Genomic DNA, 14,384 nt, shown 5'->3' on the forward strand with positions numbered 1-14,384 from the left:
ACATGCTATGCATTAAAATCTATGCATTTGGAGGGTTTTGATTGGTGTGGTTGTTGTAAATGCAGGGGGGTCCATCATTATTAGAGAGTGTAAGCCAATCAAAACCTTCCAAATTCATAGATTTTAGCACTTAGTGTGTGCCCATGGGCACACCATAGAAAAACCGTTTTTTTAAATAGCATTGATTTATCTTAATAAAGATATATTGAATATATATATATTACTTCACACATGTCAGTATTTAGTTGAATCTAGCGGTTGTGATTCAAGACAACAAGATGATGTACCCATTATAATCAATTCTACTGGTGAAACCATAAATCGATAAGTAACCACTGGGGTCTTTCTAATTAATTGATAATGGTCCTTACACAGTACACACATGAAAGCTCAGCTTCCGAATCGAAAATCAATACAAGTCACCAAACGTTAACTACCTTTGCTACTCTCTAGCTAGGACGATGACAGTCGCAGTGCTACAGCACTGCACCGTACCTTATCTTAAGCATGCAGATCAAATTAAAGCATTACAGTACGTGCGTACAAAACTAGCTAGGAATCTAGGATTAGTGGCACTAGAGTACTATAGTCATATATGATTGATGAAATTCGGTTTAATTATTTTGCGGATCATTATATTTAAGGATTATAACAAGGCATTACAGCAGTACCAGCAGCTCCCCAGTTGGCCGAATTGTTGTACTCATCAGCCTCGAATACGTAGGTGCCCTGATAATTTGCTGTAACATTCATATTGTTGTTTTCGGTGCAGGAACGTACTCGCGTGGTTTTCACGTGCATCGAACTAGGAAAAACTGACGTGCTCTCGACGGTGTCTTCAGCGGAGGTCATGTCTGTGGTGGTAGCGGGGTTGTTGCAGCCTCCCCACACCTGCTTTCTCGTAACTTCTTGCTTTAGAATCGCCCTCAGCGCAACTACCTTTATATGAGAAGTGTAACTTTTAGTATATAGTAAACTTTCGAATGTTATCTGTATATATTTTGTACTTGTGCTTGCTGAAACTGTAGATAAGAGCAAGTCCAACACTATGCTAAAGGGTTCCCTAAAAATATTGTAAAATAATATGTCTTAGTGATTTAGCACAAGATTTAGCACATGAGCTCCAATAGTACTCCCTATATTCATTCCCTATTATTATAATAATATTAAATTTAAACAACTTTGGTGTGGAGGAGAGAGGGAAATGATGTGGAGAAGAGAGAGAAATGAATATTTTAATGATAAAAATAGTTTAGGAGTGGCTAGCATATTCTAAAAATAGGGAAGGGGAAGCTTGTGCTAGTGATTTAGCACATCACTAGCATAGTGTTGGAGTGCAATTTTATCTCATATTCCCTATTTTTGAATTTAAGACTTGATTTAGCACACCTATTGGACTTGCTCTAACAGGTTATAAAGCAAAGAAAAGGATTCAAAAGGTTTGCTCGAAGATCAATGTTATATGCACAAAATTAGATACCAAACTTTGCAAAAAATGACATGACAATTGATATGAAATGTTTTAATTGGTACTATTTATGTGAATACGGGATCCATTCCAATTAAAATTTAACATGTGCCCAAGTTTGTGCACGAAGATTTTCCTTTCTGGAAATTCTACTCGTGAAAACATTACACCCAAATGCAGTTAGCTAGAGAATCATGTAATTTACAGCTTCTACTTGAAGGCGTGCTTTTTAGTTGTTACATACCTCCTCCTGGAGCTTATGCTTTTCCATGGAAACGAGATCGAGCTGGTGTTTAAGAGAAAGGTAAAGATGCTCAAGCTGCTTAGTTTTCCAGCGAGCCCTTCGGTTCTGGAACCACACAGCCACTTGGCGCGGCTGCAGAGCCAGCTCCCGAGCCAGCTTGATCTTCCTATCAGGATCCAGCTTCATCTCCTCCTGAAACCTGCTCTCCAGATACTCCAGCTGCTCACTCGTCATCCTCTTCTTCTTCTCATGACTAGCCCCATGCTGCTGCACCCTGTTCACATCCTCCATCACATCTCCCATTCCCCCATGCGCCCCTGCCTGTGTTTCTGTCTCTGGACATTATTTTTCACAAGAAAAATCAAAAAATAAAAATTGAAAAAAATAAAAAATCTGAGATATGATTTAGACATGAAATTAGGTACCTGGGTAGTGGCTGTTATAGAGAAAGTTGAAGGAAGTTGATTGATGAGACAGAAAGCTTGGTCTAATCTGGTTATTCCCATTATTCCATTCCATACTTGTTTCCTTTCTAGCTAGACCAGGTTGGTAAGAAACTTATTGTACTTGTCTCCTCAAACCCTAAATACGTGTATCTCAGTTGGAGTAACCTTTTTCTTGCTGCACAAAAATCTCAGTCTTTATATGGTGTCTACTATAGAAGGTAGTACTGTGATTTGGTGGGACCACGAGAGGCGTGGAGAGAGCGAGAGAGAAAGAGACGAGCGCTATATGTAGCTCATTATAATGGGTGTCGCTCAATGCCTATCCTTTTTCTTTGTCTTTTTGGAATATGTTGATCCAAACGATAAAAGTGAAGCTGAGGGAGTCGGGGAAAAGAGGTAGATAGCATGTACATGCATTTACATGTGACAAATACGATTACATTCCACAATTCTGTACACAACAAATAGAAATGAAGATTTTTTTTGATAATTAATAGTTTAAGTTAATGATTTATTTTAACTCTAATTTTAGACTTTAAGTAAGGTAAATATAAATTTAAGTTGACAGTTTTGATCAAATTAATTTGAATGATTCAACAGTTATAATGCATCGACTACAACACAACCAAATTTTTCAAAAAATAATATATATAGTGTATGTTTCGTTAGGAGAAGCCCACGTTGGACCGTTTATATAAATAAGGACAAGCGAGTTGAGAATACTAACTTTTTCCTCAAGGATTTCTACTTATTTTCCAAATATTTTATTAACTTATTTACTTTATTAACCAATATTCCCGTCAAAACAATCCAAAATAATAATTTATACTGTTAAAATATTGATCATTATAATTTATAGCAATAATGACATTTATATAACATATTTAATAATATATATATATACTCTCTTCATTCCAAATTAGATGAGCTCGTTGACTTTGGGCACACAATTTGAGGTCCATTGACCGCATAGCCACATTGCTTATTTTTAAAATTTTATTTTTGTAAATAAAAATTAATATATGAAATTTTTATTTACAAAAAAAAATTAAAAAAATAAATTTTAGAACTAGACGGTCAATGCACCTTAAGTTACGTGCAAAGTCAACGAGCTAACGAGCTAATCTAATTTGGGATGGAGATAGTATATAACAAGCCAGCAGTAAACAAAATAATCCACGAATCGGAAAAATTCTCACCTGTTAATATCAACAAATAAAGGTTGCAATAGGCGGTGGGTTTTGTTCATCAGAGACTGACTACACTCAGATCATTTTATTATAGGATGGAATTCACTGGATCGGAAAAAGCTCTTGATAGAATGATTGATAGAGAAGATCTTTCTAGATCATTTATAATAACGGTCAGTTTTAGCAGCGCAGAAATTCTGTTTTTGACAAACAAAAAAACGTTTATTACATATTTTGAGGTTTAATATAAAGTAAATAGATGGAGAAATTTGAAAGATGAAGCGATCGATGATGAGCAGCCTAGACCAGGTCCTGATTTCACCACTGTGTGTGGCTGATCAGTGTTTACTGAACGGTAAGTAAGCATGGGTAGTGACTAGTGAGTAGGTGTTTACTCACTGCTAAGTATGCGTGATACTCCAACTGGTCTGATTTACTTTTTGCCTTTTACATTGCTTGTTTCATCAGTTTTTCTACGTAACGCAAGCATATGAATGTATGATCAGAGAGAGCGGGGTTGTCGGGCTAGGTGGGGAAGATGGAGTCACAGAGATGTAAATTGGGCTTCAAACGTCGCCATCTGCCTGGTCCCCTTTTTTACCACCTTCTACGACTTTGTATACGCATACGACTGCATGGCTCTTCGCATTTGCATATACAACAAACTCACTGACACCATTTTACTTTTACATGCCTTCCCTTTCCCACGCCTGCTCCTCATCTTCCTCTTCCTATGCCTGCACCCCCTTCCCCCCTCCCACCCCAACTCTCTCTCTCCCTCCCTCCCTCTCTCTCGCCCTCTCTCTCCCCCCTCTCTCCCTAGTACGTAGTTAGAACTTGGCAAAGTAAATGTTAGCATGCATGTCTAGATAGTTCTGTAATTAGCTGGGCAAGCCTACGGCTACAAGCTGTTAACGGCTCGTAATGTATAGAGCACAACTAGTTAATACAGGAGCACTTCTGACAATGAATACTCCGGTACGTAGTAGTAATTGTTTGGAGCCGGGACCATGATCCAACTCTTTTTTTAATAACTTCAAAATCTATATACAGAGAGCGTATCTATTTATAAGAAGACAGTACAATATCAGGAAATCTTAGTATAATGTTATTCTCAAATCAAAATTAAAGTATTAAAGTGTTTGTCATTGCCCAGCGTATACGAACTCAAGGAGACGGAGGGAGGGATCGGGGTATACAGCAATGACAACTCGCAAATTTTCTAAAATTAATCAAAGAAAACAACTTGTTCGATCAAAGATGAGTTTCGGGTAGATCTTAAATGATAAATCAGAATGTACCGAATTATATTAAATCATTATTCCGTCAATGTTAACATTACGTAGCCCCGTAGAGTACTACTTACAATGACGATAATCGAGATTCGAGAAGACCATTAAAGAGGAGCAAAATTGAAAAGGAAGCAACATATTTTGGTTTGGACCCCTAAGCAAACTGACATTCAGTAAGCTATATTGACATTCTGTAAGCTATACAAGAAGAAAGCTGAGTCTAGTCTTTTTTTTTCTTCACCATCTGAAGAGAATTCAGTGAAAATGGACCACTGAGAGAGAAACATGCATGTCATTTCATCTTTTTGAAACCATACATGTGTGATGTGTGTCTTAGACAGCGTAGATAGAGAATTTAATATTCAATTTATAACAAGCTTTTAAATCACAAGCTTCGGTTAAACAGGCAGTTAAGTTGTTTGTAGGGCTTAATACTCCACTGATAATGACAACATGTACCGTACGGGATCCACATTTCTAATTTCGTTGCTCAGCTCACAGAGATACGCACCACGTGAAGTCGTGAAGCCCTGGCTAGTTCAGTCTTGGGGATCCAGTTAATATTATTGCGATTTTAAATTTATAGTACAAAATTATTATTTAATATCAACCAAATGCGATAGTTTAAAGAATGAATATGAAGTGTGCACCAGTGGCGGAACCAGGATTAATTTCGACCCCGGGCTAAACTATTATTAAAATTTCAGCAAAAAAATTAAAAGTAAATATGTATATCTTAATTAGTTAAGTGGGGATATCTTTACTGCTTTTTTTTAGGAAGGAATAGATGACAACTAAATTATACGATTTTGCATATTTTGATAACATTGTAAGATAATTTCATCGTCTATGTCTTTAAATATGACCTTTTCGATGTAAACCACCATGTTAAGTGAGCTATTTTATATGTATATATATATATATTCATTTTTAAATTTATCCCCGGACTAAAAAACTAAAAATAAATAAATTATACTTATTATTTTTTTATCAGTCGGGGCTAGCGCCAGGCTAGCCCCCTTGCTTCTGCCCCTGATGTGCACAGGCACCGCGAATCAACTTTAGGATTTGTTACAGTATACTCCCTCCGTCCCACCCAATTGTTTACATTGGGTTTGGGCACGGAGGTTAAGAAATATGTATAAAGTAGTGAAAAAGAGGAAGAAAAGTGGGTGAAGTGGTGGGACCCATCGATTTTTAATATATAAAAGAGAGATAGTGGAGTAAAAGTAGTGTGAAAAGGAAGGAAAAGTGATAAAGTGGTGGGACCCATTAACTATTTTGGGAAAGTTTTGTAATGTAAAGAAACGGATGAGACGTCCAAAAGAGGTAACTGTAAAGAACCTGGTGGGACGGAGGGAGTATTTCATTTAGCTGGTGAGGACCTAAGTGGCAGACACACCTAGAGAATGAATTAACTTTGTTCCTGGGGGCTGAGGGTATCGGTCCTAATCCTATATTTAACAGTATAACAACTCTATATACGGACGCATAGCTCAGCTATATATCATGGTAACAAGAAGATATGTACAGTAGCACGTATCGAGAAGGAAAATGTTATATGCAGATGTTATTTCCAGAGCAAAAGAAGAATGAAAATACATGCCCCCTACATACACAATAAAAGGTTCTCGGAGAAAATTAATGCATAGATAATTTGATCTTTTTAAGTATAAAAAATGAGCTCTGGAGATAGGGACCGTTTCGCTGAACTTAAAGGAATTGACTTATTTCTTAAAGTAATAAAGTGGATTAGAAGTGATAAGTTGGTTGAGACTTATAAGCTATTATAAGTGTTTGGATACCGTGATTTATAAGTTTTTAAGTGTTTGGATAACTTAACTTCTAAGTTGATATAGTTTCGTAGTTTTGTAATACAATTGTTTGAAATTTACGAAATAAATTAAGAAAAGTTGATGAAAATATTAGATCAGATTAATATTTATCGTGTATAAAAAAAAGATTTTTGGTTTGTTTCGTCTCTCATTTTATTATAAGTTTTATTTATTTATTTCTTTAGATTATATTAAAAATATAATTTAGAAATGAATGAAAAGATTTAACCAAACTTCACAATCAATAACTTAAATAAGTGAAATTATGATTTGAAATGACTAAAATGTGTCACATTTAAATATTTGGAAAGTAACAGTAGAAAAAATAAATAAACAAAAGCAGGAAGCTAAAAGGGAGTAAGCTGAAAGAAGCCGAACGTCTGTCCTGTTAAAAGCCCCGTTTCCTAGCTTTTTTTCTCAACTTCTTTTGCTCTTTTTAAGTGCTTTCGGTCATTAGCCAAACACACAGGAAAAAAGTAGAAGTGGACTTCCAGGCTTTTAAACCCAGAAGCCCTGTTGCCAAACACCCACTAATATTTCCCAGGACAAATCGTAAAAGCGTGAATCATATTTAATTACAAAATAATGATTAATAATATTAATTAAAAGTTAATTAAATTAATTAAATAAACTAGAAATTTAATTAGTTCGACAAGAATAATTAGTTGATGATTAATCAAGATTAATAATTGATTTTTAACACAATAGCTACAAGGTTGTAAGTTATTTAAAAAACTTGTTTGCCTGACAAAAAAAATAATTTGGTTTAGTTTAATCATTCATCAAAAGTTTAAGAGTAACCACATAAAATAGTGAAAAACTAGATAAAAGAATAATCATTTCACATAAAAAAACAAAAAAAACATCCGATTTCAGTTTTGTAGCATTTTTTCCCTACACGTACGTCATGGGGATATCCTGATAAAATTATTCTTTTGTGATACAAATTATCATTATTTTTTATTGGAACGAGTATTCCAATTTTTTAAACATAATAAAAAAATTGTGGGATAAATTGCATTAATTGCGCGCAAGTGATATTCGTTTTGATATCCGTTTTAGTTGGAGTCGAAAATAGTTAGACAAAATCTAAATTAATAATTCAAATTTTAAAAAATTAAATTAAAATCAATTTATTAGAAAGATAATTTTTACCACTAGTATCACTTGATAGTTAATGATCAACATATTTCAATTGAGGATTGTTCTGCTTTTTGACAACATTCCAAAATATTCTTCTGCCATCTGTAATTTTAAATATTTTATTTATTAATTGCATTGTTGAATATAATATTTAACATGTAGGATATCTGAAAATTTCGAATAACAAAATAATTTTGAAATTTGTATGTTGTCATAGTTTATGCAACGATGCGGGACTCTAAGACTCCAGAGGGATTCTCAAGCTTTTACTCTGTGATTTAGAGTCCTGTATGTACCAAGATTTCTAAACATATCACATATATGTATAAAGCTCTGATTTAAAATACACTGATAGAAGTTACACACTTACACTGATAAAGGAAAAACATACTACAAAACCACACTAAAATGACATTCCCCAATCACATGACAAGTGTGTAAAATGTAAACTCTTTTCCTTTGGTTAAATACCAATCAAGACTTTTTAACATCAGCTACCCCTTTGCTATACGACTATCATTTCAAAATCCCATTTCTTTTTCTTTGTGATTTCAAGTTACTGGGTACGATATATACAGTATCTAAGCACAGTCCTCCCTTGGAATGTGTACAGTCTATCTGTTTCATTGAGAACCTTACTTCTGTAGCAAGACCTGAACCGCTGACCATAAATTCACCAACCTTGTACTCTATCCAGCGTCCACGCTTATAATTTCCCCCGGCGTAATCCAGTTCATTTTCATCTAAGTAACAATGACTTGATGCTTGCTGACCATCTGAAGTAGACAATTCAAATTTTACTGGTTTCACATCCCATCCATGAGTGTGTTCATAATTGCAAATGCGCCTACCAAGTCTTTTTGAAAATCGTCCAAGGTGAATCCTATATGACAGAGTATATATATCTGGGGGAAGAGGAAACTTTACCACTCCATCTACTTCAAACCACCATATTTGCTGCAAATAGGCCATGACCTGGAACCTGCAGCCAGATAACAAATTATTGATGCAATAAGAAACAGCATATATTTCTTTGCTCAAATAGAACCACCTCAGACAGCAGTATCAAGCAGACAATTAGCATACTGCCTTGGTGACAAAACCTGCACCGCAGGACAATTGCAGCAGAATCCAAAATATGATCTAAACAAAACGAAAACAAGAAAAGACCTACTACAGACTTCAACATCAGAAGTGCAATACCCCAGGATTGGAACATAGCATACAAGCAAGAATGCATCAAGCACAAAGGGGTATCCCCTAAAGGGATTTGTTATATTTACTCGCATATGCAAGATGTAGAAAGTACTAATCATAACTCACTCCAATTTAAAATTTATTTCTTGAATGGTCATGTGTGGATAACTTATGCAAAATAACTAGATCACTGGTCACATGCTTCTTGTTCTGGTATTAAAAAAATTAGGATATGTTACTTTTTTGGATGGGATAAATATGCTTTCATCTCACTGCACATAACTTGGACAATGTTTAAATGCTACCACTTAATTTTCTTTCCCTCTTCTTTTACTTTTCTGGTGGTAAAAGAGTTGCTTTGTAAAATTTACATATCTCAAACAATACTTTTCCAAAAAACTCATCTCAAACATTAAAGAACTTTAAGTTTTGAACCTCTTAAAACTGATCAATTCAAGCGACACTTCTTTTCTTCCTACTGGAATCTCGGTTTCAAAACTCCGCGTCAGTGTAAAAATAAATTAGCCCAATCACCAATTTTTATCAACACTTATATAATTGTAAAAATAAACATGAAGAGGCCTTTAGTATCTCCTCAAGGGGTCTTCCGTATGTGACCTTTCCTCATATAAGGAAATTAATGGACAAATTCAATCATCAATTATACAGATAGATCTAGGTCGACCTTTGCCCCTACATCACCACCACACTACATATACTCGAGTTCCAAAAAAAAAAAGAAATACTCTTTCCTTGAGCTCTCATAAAGGGAGCAGGGAAGATACTCTTTGATAAGTCTGAACTTTTAAGAATGATTGCAAGTTGCAACACAAAATATATATAAGATGTACTGTGATAATATATGTACAGCAAGCAGACAATTTAGTAATAAAATACAGGCATACAGAATGTAGAGCAGCATCCGATAAGTCGAAAACAATAAACTTCAGATTAAAAAAAAAATAGAAGGGCATACTATAGGAGTATACGGATTATCTTGCACCTCCTTATATTTCATAGCTTGATAGAGACATGTATTTGTGAACACTGAAAACTGAACATTATCATTTATCAGTGTTGTGGGGAGTGCTCGAGCACTTTGAGATGTACAGAGAAGCAAAACTGATGCTTAAAGAAACATCCCAAAAAAATTTGTACTTGCATGGAAGTACTCCTAAAAAACAATGGAAGTGAGTAGCTCACTATATGTGTTATTGTAATACTATATTCTCTCCCAATAAGATTTTGTGAAGTATATAAATTGAAAGTCACAACACAAAAAATTTAAAAAAAAAAAATCATAAAAGTTGCCTGAATCATAATACCTTCATACTTGCAAAGGAATATCTCCATTGGGCACAATTAGACATTTCACAAAAAAAAATCCCAACTCTTCTAACTAACAACTCCACTTGTGCCTTTACACAAGGTGTTAATCCAATTATGTATAAACTGAAAGGCATCACATGCTACCATAAACACCATCCTAAAGAGCAACAACCAGAATAGATTACTAGTCAGTTTTAAAGTTTGGTTGCACGATCCGAATCTTTTTGGGACGAAGATGTCCTCATTTTTGTATGCTGTACACTCCACGTCATGATATTTATTTCAGATTAAGTAGTTGGCAATAGATAGATTCTATCTTTTTAAAGATAATGTCCACATTGCATAATGTGTTGAAAGTGCTTTCAGAAGATAATCTTCTGGACAAATTAATTTTCCAGTTCATCAAAGAATAAGACGCTTTTATATAACCTATTCAAGGTCACTTAAGTGATAGCCTCATAGGTCTATGTCATAGTCTTCGAATTCTAGCGACTTATTGGTATTGAAGTCTTAACTCAAGCTAGTAACACTGGCAGGTGCCTTCAATGACAAGTACTAAGCATAAAAGATTAGAGTATCCTCCTTGAGTCCAACAAACCTTCTAATGGTGTAAATTGATGTCTACAATGAGGTCAATGATGAGAAATTACAACGGTGGCTGATTAGTACACCAAAAACAAAATCTTTTAGTTATGAAAGGCACACATGAGGATGGTAAGACGAGAAATTGTCCACATACACAACAAATCTTTCATGTGGGTGACAAATGTCGGCCAGTTGTGCTCACTCAAAACGTTATAGTCTCTAATGTAATTTTTAAATGATGCGGTTGGGAGTAGAGGATTCCTTGTAATATTTCTTGAATTAATGACAAGATCCAGGTTTTTAAGTGATACATGGTCAGATCTTATATTAATTCCAAGGTAACCATGGCTTTTTGCTCGGATGTGCATCATCCTGCACAATTCAACACAGTAACAACTGGCAAAATGGTAGAAGTAATATATCTGCATCATGCCTAAGCTACAAGTCTTTCATCCTTCCATGCAGAAACTTATCTCTGACCTAACCCTTGACATGTCTCTTCAGTAATTTCATTAAGCACTTTTCAGAACACCCAATTTTACCTTTTTGGCGTATGAAATATCATAATCAAACAAGAGATAGACTCAATCTAGGTAAGATCAGAAGTTGGGGAAACAAAGGAGAAATCTAAATGATTAATGATTTATGATAATCGCTACACTTAAACAATACAACTTTTTATTTCAGAAAAATCTATTAAAAGGCTTCTGTTACTAAAGGCATTTCCCTACGATCTACAGCACCAGCATAACACATACTATAGACAATTAGATGAACAAAAGCATGTCTTAATAGTCACAATCTCGCTCAGGACTCTGAAATATACATAACACACACGACAGATGTGTACAACACTCAACAAATTAGTATGCAAAGAACAACCTCTATTCACTCCGCAAAGAAACAAATCGAAATAAATAAGGACTAGTCGATTAGCAGCCAGCAAAATGAAGTTCAATTATAAACAAAAACAAAAAAAAACAATGATACATTCTTATTTTCAAAGTGATCCACAACAGAGAAGAATAGTTAAAAGGGTCTCAAAAAAAAACAAAGACACTATGCACCGGCGTCGGAGTGAGGAAGAAGCAGATGGAGGTCAGCAAGGACAATCACAAATACGTGAAGTATAAGCTAATCTAACAAGTGCACATTATATTTTGTCAATCTGCATATCGGGCAAGGCCTTGCTCTAAGACAGTATGCTAAAAGAAGTTGCTGAGACACTACTCTCAAAAAATATCATTCAAATTTAGATGAGACCAAGGCAACCCAATAAACTCCATTTCGGCCTTAGTATATAAAAAAGCAACTCTGAATAGGGAAAGTTGAATTCAAGCGCTTGCACTCCATAGTATTCAATCTTGGAGGTTGGAGCTGGCGGAACTTACCGGATAGTTGTTGCTAATGAAGGAGGTATCCCAAATCTTTTCAGAAATAGATTATGATACACATATTTGCGATTGCGCTTGCGCACCTCCACCTAATTTTACTCCAGTCATTCGACGGGCACAAAATGCCTTCTTAAGCCGCCCCTTAACTTCATTGCTAGCTGCCGACCGACTGTGAGTTCTAATTATGTTCTCCTTTCAGGTACCTAAGTGAGTGCAATTAACCATGTTTGGTGCTTCTATACTAATCTGCCAAGTTTTGTGCATGTTTATTGTATGTAAAATGAATTTTGTGTATTTTGGCCATATTTGTTGTATGAGATTTGAAAATATTTAAATATAAAATGATGAAAATTAATTTCTGTGATGAATAATTACAAAGGACGGTTTGTCAAGACCAGCAAATTTTTTGGTTATGCGTAACACACAAGAGGATGGTAATCAAGACAGTAAATTATCCACAAATATGACGCAACAAATCTTTCATATGCGAGTTGCATAAGTCTTCCGTTTGTGTTTTAGATAAAGTAGGGTGCTTGATAGTCACAAATAGCGAAATATTCTTTGCATATAACCATCAACGTAGAAAACAGGAAAAACTATATCCACTGAAATAAGTTTCAAAATTTCAAACCTAGATTCTTCGGTTGGAATCCAGTTCCAGTATCTCCGATCTTCGATTCCCGTTATTGACAACGCTCTTGCTGATATTGACATGCAAACTCTTCCGCTGATCTTATCCAACCATACTTCCTGTAAAGCCTCAAAAATCAGAACATCATAATAAGGAATACAGATATTTCATCTAAAACTTAGCATGTTTGCCGTGTCAAGTCCTTAAGCTTTGCCACGCGTCCAATTGCAGTCCAAATAAACAAAATTACTTGCCCTTATTAAATTAAACAACAAATGTCAAAATTTAAGGGATTGAGGTTCCTATGGGATCATGAGCAATATGAGTAACTAGCGAAAAAAGATCAATAGACATCCAAATTGATCTGCTAGGTAAATCACTTACCAAACAGAGATAAAATTTATCAAAAAGTAATATTTAAAATCATCGAGCAATTAGATACTGTCATTAAGGAGCTAACATTCCATTTATCAGCTCGAGTAATTTACTTTCTAAATAAACATCAATTCGATCAAAAAGTATTATTAAATCACTGATCTCATAGATACTATCAGCGTGAACTAACATTTATTGACTAAATGCTGAAACTATATTAAAATGCTGTTTCAATACCAATTTAAATATCGAAAATCGGCTTCAGAACAGTTACTCAGATTATAACACCCAACCAAAACCCTATTAACAAAATGTATAAAAACCAGCAATCAAGCAATAAAATATAATTTCGCACACAAACATATATAAAAAAATAAATTAAAGACAAGACTCACTTTGTTTCCGCCATCAAAAGGAACGGGACGAGAAAGAATAGCATAAATATCCTTTTTACAGAGATTCTGGTACCTCTCGGGAGGCATTAAGTGAAGCAGATCTTGATAATTGTTAGGCAGCTTCGAACTCCAAACGGCGTCGGATGAAGCGGCACCGCGAAACGCGCGATTGAGACGCGCGAGATTGCAAATCTCGGGAGGAGTGAGATACAAAAACACACAGGCTACGCAACTCTCTGGTATGTCACCCAGCCCAGGCCCTCCGTTAGTCGAACCATCGGATGTTAGGTTCGACAGTGACGCGCCCATCAGGACCCCCAACACACACTTTCCAATTAGGGTTTGTTTCTCTCTTGCAATATCTTTAATTTGATGGAGAGAGAGAGAGAGAGAGACTGTGTGTGTGCGCGCTGGAGTGACAGAGAATAAGGTTGGTAGTGGTGTAAAAGGCGTGATTTCGAGACAAAAGGGAAGAAAGGTGTGTGTAGTGTGTATGTATAATGTATGTATGTGTATAAATGTGTGTAAGAATAAATGTTCTTATCTTACAGTTGGGAACCGGCTGGAGTGGCCTGTAGCCTGTAGGCTAGCCCCTTTACTCATCATGCCTCCTGCTATTTTTTTATTATTATATATACTCCTAAATAAATATCTTTACTTTTAGAAATAGAAAAAAAACATTATTCTGTGATGTTTGGTTTCGATGTAGTATATTAAAATCTTGATTGCTCGTTTACTGACTTTCGATATTTATTTTATAATAAAAATATTTAGTATTAAATTAATATACTTAATATCATTGACTATTTATTATAAAAATTATATTAACATATGAATATATGCAAAAAATGAAATGAACT

At 35.0% G+C, this 14,384-nt stretch overlaps 2 protein-coding genes across 2 annotated transcripts; both read right to left on the minus strand.

Annotated features, from left to right (window-relative positions):
* Window positions 1–319: 319 nt before the first annotated feature.
* On the minus strand, window positions 320–2,518 carry LOC108226816 (putative homeobox-leucine zipper protein ATHB-51). Its single transcript, XM_017401809.2, has 3 exons — window positions 2,138–2,518; window positions 1,713–2,047; window positions 320–939 (listed from the first exon to the last, which is right to left on the minus strand). The coding sequence occupies exons 1-3, from the start codon at window positions 2,229–2,231 to the stop codon at window positions 640–642; spliced, it is 729 nt and encodes a 242-aa protein (XP_017257298.1). The 5' UTR covers window positions 2,232–2,518; the 3' UTR covers window positions 320–639.
* Window positions 2,519–7,911: 5,393 nt separating this feature from the next.
* On the minus strand, window positions 7,912–14,088 carry LOC108228058 (F-box protein PP2-A15). The gene is made up of 3 exons (XM_017403534.2): window positions 13,525–14,088; window positions 12,755–12,873; window positions 7,912–8,600 (listed from the first exon to the last, which is right to left on the minus strand). Exons 1-3 carry the CDS (start codon window positions 13,831–13,833, stop codon window positions 8,135–8,137), a joined length of 894 nt encoding a protein of 297 aa, XP_017259023.1. The 5' UTR covers window positions 13,834–14,088; the 3' UTR covers window positions 7,912–8,134.
* Window positions 14,089–14,384: the final 296 nt, after the last annotated feature.

The sequence above is a fragment of the Daucus carota genome, chromosome 6, assembly GCF_001625215.2.
Source record: "Daucus carota subsp. sativus chromosome 6, DH1 v3.0, whole genome shotgun sequence".
In the NCBI taxonomy this organism is placed as follows: domain Eukaryota; kingdom Viridiplantae; phylum Streptophyta; class Magnoliopsida; order Apiales; family Apiaceae; genus Daucus; species Daucus carota.

Excerpts from the sequence above, each read along its gene's own strand:
- LOC108226816 (XM_017401809.2), bottom strand. The coding sequence starts at position 2,231 with ATGGAATGGAATAATGGGAATAACCAGATTAGACCAAGCTTTCTGTCT. Across the intron at positions 2,048-2,137 it reads CTATAACAGCCACTACCCAG|AGACAGAAACACAGGCAGGG; the intron begins GTACCTAATTTC and ends AATAATGTCCAG. Across the intron at positions 940-1,712 it reads AGCATAAGCTCCAGGAGGAG|GTAGTTGCGCTGAGGGCGAT; the intron begins GTATGTAACAAC and ends TCTCATATAAAG.
- LOC108228058 (XM_017403534.2), bottom strand. The coding sequence starts at position 13,833 with ATGGGCGCGTCACTGTCGAACCTAACATCCGATGGTTCGACTAACGGA. Across the intron at positions 12,874-13,524 it reads CTTTTGATGGCGGAAACAAA|GAAGTATGGTTGGATAAGAT; the intron begins GTGAGTCTTGTC and ends GAGGCTTTACAG. Across the intron at positions 8,601-12,754 it reads ATTCCAACCGAAGAATCTAG|GTTCCAGGTCATGGCCTATT; the intron begins GTTTGAAATTTT and ends ATCTGGCTGCAG.